Source organism: Sturnira hondurensis, unplaced genomic scaffold, assembly GCF_014824575.4.
Source record: "Sturnira hondurensis isolate 20B ecotype Veracruz unplaced genomic scaffold, ASM1482457v3 Scaffold0002840, whole genome shotgun sequence".
Classification (NCBI taxonomy): domain Eukaryota; kingdom Metazoa; phylum Chordata; class Mammalia; order Chiroptera; family Phyllostomidae; genus Sturnira; species Sturnira hondurensis.
This window is the reverse complement of record NW_028075471.1, coordinates 3,915,971-3,927,818: the sequence shown is the minus strand read 5'-3', so window position 1 is coordinate 3,927,818 and position 11,848 is coordinate 3,915,971. Positions and strand designations below refer to the sequence as shown.

At 33.5% G+C, this 11,848-nt stretch overlaps 1 protein-coding gene across 2 annotated transcripts in view; it reads right to left on the bottom strand.

Annotated features, from left to right (window-relative positions):
• Positions 1–393: 393 nt before the first annotated feature.
• Positions 394–11,848, bottom strand: part of APPL1 (adaptor protein, phosphotyrosine interacting with PH domain and leucine zipper 1) — a 35,358-nt gene continuing 23,903 nt past the window's right edge. The window contains exons 14-22 of one of the 2 annotated variants that reach the window (XM_037040725.1): positions 10,331–10,422; positions 9,744–9,926; positions 8,338–8,390; positions 7,553–7,727; positions 7,414–7,450; positions 6,674–6,820; positions 6,102–6,152; positions 5,717–5,806; positions 394–4,688 (exon numbers count right to left, since the gene is read on the bottom strand). In XM_037040725.1, coding sequence (XP_036896620.1) covers positions 4,542–4,688; positions 5,717–5,806; positions 6,102–6,152; positions 6,674–6,820; positions 7,414–7,450; positions 7,553–7,727; positions 8,338–8,390; positions 9,744–9,926; positions 10,331–10,422 — 975 coding nt within the window. In that variant the 3' untranslated portion in view covers positions 394–4,541. The remainder of the gene's footprint in view (positions 4,689–5,716; positions 5,807–6,101; positions 6,153–6,673; positions 6,821–7,413; positions 7,451–7,552; positions 7,728–8,337; positions 8,391–9,743; positions 9,927–10,330; positions 10,423–11,848) is intronic. The other variant, XM_037040726.1, reaches the window with a different exon arrangement.

Genomic DNA, 11,848 nt, shown 5'->3' with positions numbered 1-11,848 from the left:
ACTCACTGATAGAAGCAGTTATGGAATCTTAAAGCTTTATTTCTATATAGTCTATGCTATATGTAAGTACAGTTTTCTATTTATGGAAAGGGAGGAAAGAAACTAAGAAGACATTCACTCAGTCATAGCTGTGTAGTATTTAGACGGCACATGGAGAGAGGAAGCACAGAGAGGGAAAATGATGTAGTCTTTCACCCTGGGCCCAGTGTTCTACAGCCTGATGTTTACACATTTAGTCTTACCATACTTTTTTTGCATAATGTAGTCCATCTTAGGTAAACTGAAGTTATTTCTTTCTGATGGAGGGATTTGTGGCTATATAGACTATCTGAGTAAGCACAGACTTAGAATTATTTTTAATACAGTTTTCACATAAAAAATTGCAAAACTGGCTGGCATAAATAGTTTTTATTTTTTTAATCAAATTGTAGTATCTGTTTATAAGTGACCAGTGAATTATATGTATGTCAATATACAAATATATTTAAGAGATACATGCACTTATATCAGATAAATTACGTAATTCTAAAGTTAATTCCATCCACCCCCGGACCTTCTGCAAATGTATATACATTTTATAAAATTCAAAACAAGTAAGAACAGAAACTCCCAGCAGAAGAAAAGATCTTGGTAAATGCTACAGGAAACTATGAAGAGCACATGGGATGAATATGGATAAGTATTAAAACTACAGGCCCAAGACACTTAAGCTGGTGTACACACTAACCTGCCCCTAGAGACATTTCTTTGAGCAGAACCAAACATAGCAAGTACACATTGTCACACTGCCCACAACATGTCTAGGGTAATTACCAAGAGGTCTCTTTATTTTTCTAAAAAAAAAACAAACCATCACTAGTAATGAATTAGCTTAACTTTTCAATAAGTGACAATTTTTTTCATTTTAGCTGTTATGGACTTGCAATGGGGCTAGATGTGTAATTACCGTGTCATAACAAATTAAGAAAAAGTCCAATTGTTTAAAAGCATCATTTGAAATTAGAGAAGTAAAATTCAGAACACATGTCAAATATTTCATACAAAAATGGTGGTACAAAAATCATGGACTTTATTATACATTAAAAATTTCATAACAGTGTATTTCCTGAAGACCTGTCAGGGAATATCTATTTTGACAAAATGAAAAAATAAGTTCTCCACCCCGCATGTATACCACCACTACATAAAGCTGAGTTCTTCAAATCCAATTCCAAAGGTAAATGTAGCATGAATTTAATTGTATGCTGCATGATTAATAGTATCAGTAAAATAAGAATTAATCAATTCACATTACAAAATCACCAAATATACACAGTTTTACACATTAGTTGTAACTTAATGTCATATTAATGAGATTGGTATCTTAGTTCTTATATTAACTGAAGTAAATTACATATGAGTGCAGCTGCAAGAGATTGGCTGAAAAGTAGAGTATAGTTCCAGTTTCAATTTTTTATTATTTATTAATGCAGAAGAACAAAATTTTATGGAAGAGTAAACCAAACTTGCCAAAAATTAAAATGAAAGTCTTGTTTGCTATAATCAGTGTGTTTGAATATTTAAAGTACAGCTTGAATGCTAGGAAGTTGTTGTCAAAACCAATGTTAGTATTTTCATTTTATTAATTCAGGTAGCAGAAGATTTTATAACACATGGGCTCTTAGGGTCTGTCAGCATTTATAAGATTTAAATCTTAAATACTTTGAGTTTCTTTATACAAGTCAAAATTAATTCCAATGCCTTTACCACACAAAACTGTATGTTACATAGAATGTTATGCACACCTTACTGTCCTTTTCCCAAGCATAAAGGTAAAATAAATCTACCACCCGTAGACTGTAGAGCCTGATAATTCTTTTGAAATTAAACACCAAGTAATCATTGTAGACATGGCAAAAACCAGACTGACTTTGGGGATTTTCTGTTTAAGGTAATAGTTTTAGTCCCTTATTAGCAAGTTCTGAACATTTTGAAAGGGAGAAGGAATAACTTGTTTTCTGTCTATTGACTTCATTACCATAGGTACAGAAGAACTGTTCATATAGGTAACAGAGTGCATAGCAAAATTAGGTCGATTTAATTTCTTCCTTTTAAAGAATCAGTTTTGTTAATATGTAAAAACCATTAAGTGCAAGTTTGAGTCTGAGTAAGAGACTCCAAAATCTAATTCAATTAACACCAAAGCATCCCAAAGCTAGAAGGGGTTTCAAAAGGTAACAGACAAAAAATCAATTTAAACATTATGCAGAAACCCACAGGCAGTCTTCTTTAATCAAAAGAGAGTTTATTAAGTTGATGCTTAAATATCTGTAGTAATGGAATAGTTCATATAGTACACTACAGTAATGGAACTGAAGGTGAATCACCTAAAATTATTAAACTCACACATGACTTCTGTTTGGTGTTGGAATGCGCTTTAGTCTGACCTATGGGATGGGTGTATTATTGTGTAAATCCTATCACAACATGACTTAAAGGAACTATAAGTCTGCCCACCACCCCCAGGCCTTCCAGTACCGGTACCTCTACCCAAAACTCTGACCCACAGTGGTAACAAAGGGCAGCACTTTGCTAACTGCAAAGCACCAGCCTAGCAACACTGCCTCCTAGTGCTGACCATTTCGCTTGTAGGGTGACAAATTTCATCTGAGCTGAGTGAGTCAACAACTTGAGAGTATAAACAAAAGACTTTATGAAACAGAAAGCTTATTAATTCTCAAAAAGGTCCCAAAAGCATGACTTGTAAGACTAATCAAGTGCTGACTGCAGAAGAAATTTCAATTTCTATAAAGGGAATGACAGACTGTTGTGAAACCATTCCCTTTAAGCACAAAATAAACTTTTTTCAAAAAGTATCCCATAAATTTCTACTTTTTTACTAAATGTTTTGGTAACCTAAGGCTGCAAAATAATGATTGTCAAGTAATCATTATTCCCATTTGGCACATGAATAAAAGAGTATCATGACCCTATATATAATTACCTATCCCATTCCTACAGAAAACATTGTATATACAGTGTGAAGCAGCCACCCTATATTGTGAGAACTAAATAAATGCCATTTCTAATTCAAAACTAAGATGAAAAACTGTATATAAAAGAAAGTTTTCCTTTGTAAAATTAGTCTTAGTGGCTAATCTCTTGAAAATTTTAAATGTATAACTGTAAAATAGTTTATTCAATATACTTAACTTGTCTATATATGCTTTTCATGTAAAACACAGGAACATAATTTCTATTAGCAATGTTAAAAATCTGAGTAAAGAAAAAAAATCAAGTGTTGACATGGAAGTAGGCAACAGAGAAATGTCGTTTTAACCTTGACACCACGCTGAAGTCCTTTGTTCATCAACTCGCCTGTTCCAAGCATTCAATCCGTTTTGTCTTTCATGGAGCCAGACATTTCACTCATCGGAAGAGTACAAGTATTTACAATAATTAGTGCAAATTATTCTATTTTAGTATATTAGTTATGTTCCTTTGTGGATATAAAGTGGTGTCAGTATTTTATCAAAACATGGGGTTATGAAAATACTATGTGTAGCAATCTGAAATTTAGAAGACTACATTTTCTAAACTAATCTCTGGGAATTTTTACTGTAAGCAGAAAACATAATTGTTATAGAACTTCTTTTGAAATGTCACTTGATTTTCAATAAAAATTATCTCACTCAATGCAGAAAATATAATGTATTATCCAGTAACAGTATCTTTATGTGTTACATCCTAATCTAAAATGTACTTAACAAAAAAATCCCTTTTTAATAAATTCCAGAATCTTATTTTAACCATTACTGCTCTGCAGCAATAATTCAAGTTCCAACCTGAGAACTAAGAATGGGGTAATAAAATGCCCAGGGCTGTACCAATAACTGAACTGAAGACACAAGCTTCTTTCCCAATGGCATCACGTATCAAACACCAGAGGATGTGAACAATCCAAGAAAGTGCCCTGAAATCCATAGTACCACCTGCCACAATTTAAAACCTTAAGTCTAAAATCTCTTTTCTAATTATTTTATAAAAGTTCTATTGCACATTTAATATTGTTAAGATATTTGCAAACTTATAGAATTCTGTATAAAGGGTTTTGAACCTATTCCATCAAAAGCTTCCTCACCACCAAGGAAATATTCTTAATGAAATAAAGGGAGCATAACCATGAATATCTGAAGCTGAAGAAGAAACAACTTCTTATGGTCATAACCAATTACAACCCAAGATAATAAAATCACAATTTGAAGGAAAAACGGCTTGAGCAAGTGTAATTCCTCAGCAATCGACTTTAGGGAGATAAACAGGTTTCTTTCAGATATGTGGAATTTGATGTTACTGCATAGATTATTACTTTTAAGAAAAAGAAATCAATGCAAACCTGTCATCAAGGTCAATGTTATTTTTTAAAATAAAGTTAAAACAAGCAAATATAAACTTTACTCTCCTCCTTGATATTTCAACATAGTTGTTACCTTGTGTCATTTCACCACAGAAATTGTCAATAAATTTGAAGGGGAGACTATCAACCAAAAGCAAGGATAAGTTTATGCTTCTGACTCTCTCTTCTTTCCTTCTTCTCCCAAATCGCTCTCTTCTGACTGGCTACTGCTAAGGACAACAAACTGCCCCTCACTATTGGCTTGGTTTGGTCTACTGGAAGCAGCTATCAACCGACTTTGTTCTTCTAAGTCCTAGTGGAAAAGACAGAAAGAAACTATAAGTTAATTGTTTGCAATCAAATGGAAAACTATGCAGTTAAAATATATACTCGAGAACTACTTCAATCCTTCTGTTGTAAATATAATGCATAATTCTGGCAACTTACTGAAAAGAAAGGCCATACACAACCAATACAACACCAAAATGAATTCTGGTTCCAGTCTAGAAATCCTATAAAAGCCAAGATTTCCCTCTTCTCCATTATTATGGTCAATAATCAAATTCAGGCCATTGTTCTCTCTCATTATACAGTAAAACACTCACAAGGGATCACTCACTGCACATGCCCTCTTCTCCATCTTTGTCCAATTTATCTCACTAGATCACCTGTCATTTTCCCTCAGCCTAATCTATCAAGAAAGCGTTGACTTCAGGGGCATCTTCATCTTTGCCACTTCGCTCTCCTTTGTCCATACTCCACTGACAATTTTGGTGATCTGCTCTCATTACGTATCCCAGTTCTCTCATCTGCTACTGTCAATGCCACAACCCATATCTGGCTTTTACAATTTCATGTATCACCTATCTATGCATTCTCCAGATTTTGTTTTAAAATGTGGGTGGATAATGATTTGATACTCCTGGTAATATTAAATATAAATAAATATATATATATATAATATATTACCTATATATAATATATATTCCTAGAGGCCACTGTGAATTTCAGCAATGGCAGTTAACTCTATATGACAGAGCCTCCCAGAAGACCTGAGCTGACAGAGCCAACCTTCACTGGAATACGGGAACAAAAAAGTTCTCATATATTTGCTAAATGGCAAGTTACTCTCCATAGCAGTATAACTATAACATAAACATCATGTCAGAAGACAGATGTCATCCTTTTCTGCTATGCTATGAACCAACTGGTTATGAAGTAGCTGAGCAAGCAGAAACAGATCTTCACTTGGAAATTCAAAGCTGAAAGTCACAGGGCTGAATTAAGGAAACTCTTTACAAAGATCACATCAGAGAAGATCCAAACATTAGGACTGCATACCTTTTCAATTTGTTTTTGTTTACTGAGTTCTTTCTGTTGCTTCTCTCTTACTCTCTCTATTTCTTTTTGTTTTTCTGATGCCCTACGATCCTGAAGAACAGATGAATACAACTAATGAATTAAATATGAAATAACTTTAAATTTTAGACTTTTCAATTAATATTACCTTGTAACCTTTTCAAGTTATTTTCTGCATTTATATGAGAAAAGTGCACCAAAGATTTACATTCTATGTTAGCCATTTACCCAAATTCTAAATGCCAAATCAGCAATAGTATCCAATGTTAACCTTACTTAGCAAAATCATTTTACTTATTTGCCAATACGAAAAATCTTTATTACTTCAGTTAACATTCTTGGATAACTAAGTGTCTTAGATTCTTACCAGTTCTGCATGCAAAGCTATTTGTTTTGCCAATCCAACAGAATCACAAATCTAAAAGGGATAAAAGTATAATTTATTACAATATAATGCTTCAAAACAACAAAAAAGCTGATTTAAGAATGTTCCAGGCCCTGAAACAAGCTTTTGTGTATTTTCTTCAAAGTCTGTGAGTTTCGACTACTGGCTATCACCCCTTTGACACACCCACCCCACTCTGTCATCTCAGATTCATTACTGAGATAGCAAGGTCTGCAAAGAATGAAGCAAGCAGCTCCTGATGCTACTCTAAGCTGAAGACATGTGAAAATAGCTGATTATGGGAATATATTGCACTATCAGGATAAATTAATGAGGCCAGAAGATTGCACCAGCTATCAATGACTGGAAAGATATAGGTCTAAAAAACTCAGAAGACCCAATATATCATCTTAGCTGTCTTCAGAGCAACAGACTTTGGTCAACCAACCCAGCTGGTCTAGGCAAAGTTTGAGTTGTTTTCCAGATACCTTAGTAAGAACTTTGACTATGATATGTATTTCACAACAGAGACAACACTTTGAAAAGCCAGGTACCTTTTCTCCCTCATTGTTTGATTCAAATATATAGCAGATTGATGATAGATTACTTTCACTTCTCCCTCCAGATGTCCGAAGAACAAATCCAAAAAGCCTCTTATTTTCCTGGTGTGTAGCATACAAAACTACACTAGGTAATGGAAACTGCCACAGAAAAACATCAGAGGCAAACATGAGATTTCTCAAGCCATTACAACAAACTCATGCTAAGTTATACAAAAACATCCTAAACAGAACATTAGAGCCAATTTTTTTTCTTAACAAAATGGTAATCCAAGAACAAATAATATATCTGGTTTGGATTGCCAGGAAGAATAGGAGCTGTTGAATACGGCATTTGTTTTACTGTCATTAATACATTTTACCAAGTCAAATTCAAAAGTGATATATATTATGAAATTATTAAACAGAAGCACATACTTACAACTATGTCAAAATAGCTAATTATAAAATAAACTCAATCACATTCCCCTTTTAAATCCTATTAGTTTCTTTACTGTATGATGTATGCTTCCGAGCTCAGGAATAAACACTACATATCACACCAGATTGAACTGGTTATTTTAAGTTACATGGATTGTTCAATTTTAACTTTTTTGGAGAGATGGCCGTAGACTTAACTATAACAGCCTAAAGATCAATTATAATTGGTACTACTACATCTGAATATACAGAATCAGGATTATTATAAAGACATAAGATGTGTATATGCCCAAAGATACCCACGTAGAACTCACCATGAGCCTTGTAACTTGTGTCTGTGGATCAATTAACCTATATAATAATTAAAAATTTGGAAAACAAATTTTAATTAGCTTGAAATTATATAAACATTTTCCCCCCAGTTTTTTGAGGAAGAAGTGGGTTACTACTTACTTCAAACAATCACAAGTGACTAACAAATGTGATTCTGTCATACGAAAGATGTTATGGATGGCCCGGGCAGCTAAGATTTGGCGCATTGTTTCATAAACAACATCTGGATTGTCATCTGATTTCACCTCCATAGAACCAAGGAATCGAACAATGAATAACTGATGAAGAATAGAATCTACGACAGAACAAGGTATGTTATGTACTTTTAAATCCCACATTTATTTTCCTAAAGAATAAAATACGCTGCCTCCTTTTAGATTTTCCAGTGACAATTTCAACCTAGCAGAAGTATTTAGATAACTCCTAAAAACAGTGTTCAAGTTATAGGAAAAGTAAGGTGTTAAATTCAAATAGCAAAGATTATGCTTTAACAATTGGTGATGCTGACTAAAAAAAAAAAAGAAATTCCTTGTACTACTTTTACAGCTTTTCTGTAAGTCTGAAATTAAGTTAAAAATAAATAGCTTCCAGAAAAAGGCAAAAAAGTTATGCTCCAGCAACAGAAGAAAACATCTACTGTTAGGAAAAGCTTAAAGGATATGTTATGCATTGAGACTTTGACTATGAGGTCAAAGTGTAATATTCTATAATTTTGTGTGAATAACAAAATCTTAAGTTCAATTAAGTTATGTTGCTTTAAGTGTGCTTTGAGTAAAAAGAAAAAATTGTGAAGACAACATTAAAAGAGCATACAGCAAATGTAAACAACAAATTCTTCACACAGTTTACTGCTGAGGATTTCTAAAACATAAGAATACCGCATGAATGCAGCACGTCTGTTTTACCTTCAGTTTCAGATTTTGTACCTCCTCCGGATTCTCCAAATGGATTTGTCCGCCTGAAAAGTTTTTTAAAAATTATGAGCCAACAGTCAGTTACAATGAACCACATGGAAGGAATATCAATCACTGAAACCAGAGTTAAAAACTAAGAGTCACAAAATCTTGTACATGCATTTAAAATAACACTCTAAAATATCCCGTTCGGTAAGGAACACTGCTGATGAACAGATTACTCCAAGGAAGGCCACTGTCTTTACATTGGGTCAATAGACTGAACTCAAAGTTGCTGCATTTCAGAAAGAGTGGATGGACTGGAAGTTCAACATACCCCTCCCTCCCCCCCCACACACACATTGTAAAAAAACATGTTGCAAAAGTTCACAAATTTAAGTAAACTAGGACAGAGAAACAGCTGATTTAGCTTCAATTTTAGCAACTTGAGAAAAATGCCAAACATTTCCTGGGATGGTAAAAACCTCTTTTTTAGGTTCTCTAAGTATATGTTGCAAGTTAATTATGATAATTTCAACATTTCCTAGTTTTAAACCTGTACTTCTCAAGGCATATGTTAACAGAAAGCAAAACAAAACAAAAAAACCCCTAGAAATGGAAGCTATCTCCCACCTTAGAGTACTTGGCTCTTGCACACCCACAATGAAGGGAAAAAAGTACAATTCAAAGTAAGTTTTGTTAAGTGGTTCTAAAATAACATGGGCATTAAGTTAAAATGAAATTATCTCCCCAATACATATGTGACCTATTATGTCAAATGCTAAATATATTTCTGTGATCAAATGTAAATTACTTTTTCTGGGTTATAGCTAAGCATATCCAAATTAACATACTATCAATTTATTGGGGGTTCAACACACTTAACAAATAATTTGCCTTAAATCACATTTCCTTCATCTACAACCAAAGAAAAATTTTAATGTTCTGCCAAGAGTATTTCTTGTTATACAAACAAAAGATGGTTCATTAATTCATAGTGTGATGACTTAGTGCCTTACTGGAGATTTGTTATTCTGATACAAGATAGTATTTTCTAATAAATCTAAAGCACATGCATTACTTTCAAGAATTAAAAAAATATTGTCATGACCTAAGGACAGGACTATCAGCTTTCTTCTGAAAATTTTAATAGCAAATACCTAAGAAGACATGATAAGCAAATTCAGACAGAATTAAATGCTTTTAAAACTAAATTATCTTAACTCATTTAACTGAAGGAGAAAACAAAGAGAAAAACCTGCCGTGATTCTTCCCCTACTATCAAAATTACGTTAGGTAATTAAACAAGGTACAACACAGCTGATGCACATATATAAAAGATGACTCTCAAACACACAGAAATGGAATCATAAATCTTAGAGACTATGGTATAACACCCCTGTGATACCATCACCCACCTGCCTCCCTGGCCAGGAGCTTTTGCCTGCCCAGACTGATCTTCACACACGGGAGAAATGATGTCAAACTGTATTGGGGTGTCTGGGGCAACAAGAGAATCCAGAGAGAGGGCAGCTAAATTTGTGGACTCAGATCCTAAAGATCCCGAACTGCTGGTTCGAGCTGTTGATGGTCGAGATTGTCTAAGCACAGAAGAAAACACAAAGGCACTCCATTTAGTTTTTTCTCTTTAGGAAATTAAACACTTAAACTATGAGAAAAGAAAATACACTCTGTAAGTCATAGAGAAAACAAATTTTAACAAGCACAATCCCAAATCATAGCTAATTACTTAACAAGAGACTTCTTTCTTTCCAATTCTTAAATTCAAAAATATAAATCACCTCAATCTAAAGATAAATTCTAGGGAAATTTGGAATCATTTATTTAGCACTCTCACTGTTAAATTTACCAATTTGAAAATACAACTTCTATGTTGTTTGGGGAACTATTTCATACTAATCTAAGCAGCACTGCTAAAATTGAGCATTCCCTAACACTTCCAATACCCCATATAGTTCCCTAATAACCCAGTCTGGGAACTCACCCTGCTGGCCGCAGGCTCTCATGCCTCTGCTGGAAAGATGGAGAAGGAGTGACAGCTTCCAAAGCTGACTGATTTACTCGTGCAGCAATTTCCTATTTTTTTTTTAAAAGGACTAACATTAGTAAAGTAAAAAAACCAAAAGTCTGAATATAATTCTGAGTTGTCAGAATGTTCTTGAATTATACATAAAATGTAAGTTGGAGTTACTAAAGTAGTTCCATGTACTCTGTCTTAACATTAAGATACATAATTAGCTTTGCAGCATTATAACTTATTTTCTCTTACTTCTTCTGAATGTGGAGGGGGCAGTGAATCTGATTTTTTTCTACTAATATACATATTAGGAAATATTGTTTTTTCCTTACATTTTAACTATGAGATTTTTTGGATTAAAGTTTGTATTGCTAGCACCTAGTATAGTGTCTGGCATATTGGACACTCAATACATTTGCTAAATAAAGAAATTTAGGCCCTGGTTGGTGTGGCTCAGTGGATTGAGTGACAGCCTGTGAACCAAAGGGTCATGGGTTCAGTTCTCAGTCAGGGCACACGTCTGGGGTGCAGGTCAGGTCTCCAGTTGGGGGTACAGGAGAGGCAACCACACATTGATATTTCTCTCCCTCCCTCCTTCCCTTCCCCTGTCTCTAGAAATAAGTAAATAAAATCTTTAAAAAAATTTAGAAGTAGAAAACAATCACAAAATATTAAAATATTTTATAACTAGGTGGCTGAAGTTTTCATAACTTTCCAGAATACATTTATGCTCAGAAATATCTATATATTAGTAGGTAAAATTATCATGGATATTGTCAGACCAAAATTTGAAAGAAAGCTTTCCATTAGAAATATTTGTAAACTTATTCATTTATTTAAAACACTGGCTAAATAAAATGGCATTTAGATTAGAAAACATAATCACAAAATATTCTGACATTTCTGTCTTATAGATAGCAAAAATACCAAGATAATGCCACAAAATAATCAAAATTTCTTCTCTTGATATAGGTAAAATAATTCTGGGTAATCTGGAAACTATTATTTAAAACTTAAGTTTTGATAATTGATAGGAAAGTACAATAAGCCTGTATTTTTCGAGTCCAAACACTGTGTTCTCTATCTATTCCCCAGGTATTAACAAGTCATCTAACTTATACTTTAATTTTTTTGTTGCTCAAATAACATAACAAGGAAAAGCCAGATTGGCAGGAGAGCAAGTTACTAAATGCAAAAGACTTCTCTACAGTGAGCACTGATTTCTTAAACTCGTAAGATTATTACAAAACTATCAGAAATTACTAATAGTTTAGAGGTCTGAAATTTTGTTTCTTCGGTCGAAAACTTTTTCCTAGGTATCTAAATCGTGTGTTCGAGGGGAACCCCAAAGCAATTATGATAAAATAAAAACAAACGCCAGAACTCTTCCAAAATACTTCCTTCACTTGGGCTTAAAAACCTAGAAGTCATCTTTAATGTTTCTTTCATCCTTTATATCAGTTCTGTTACTAATCAGTCCAGTCA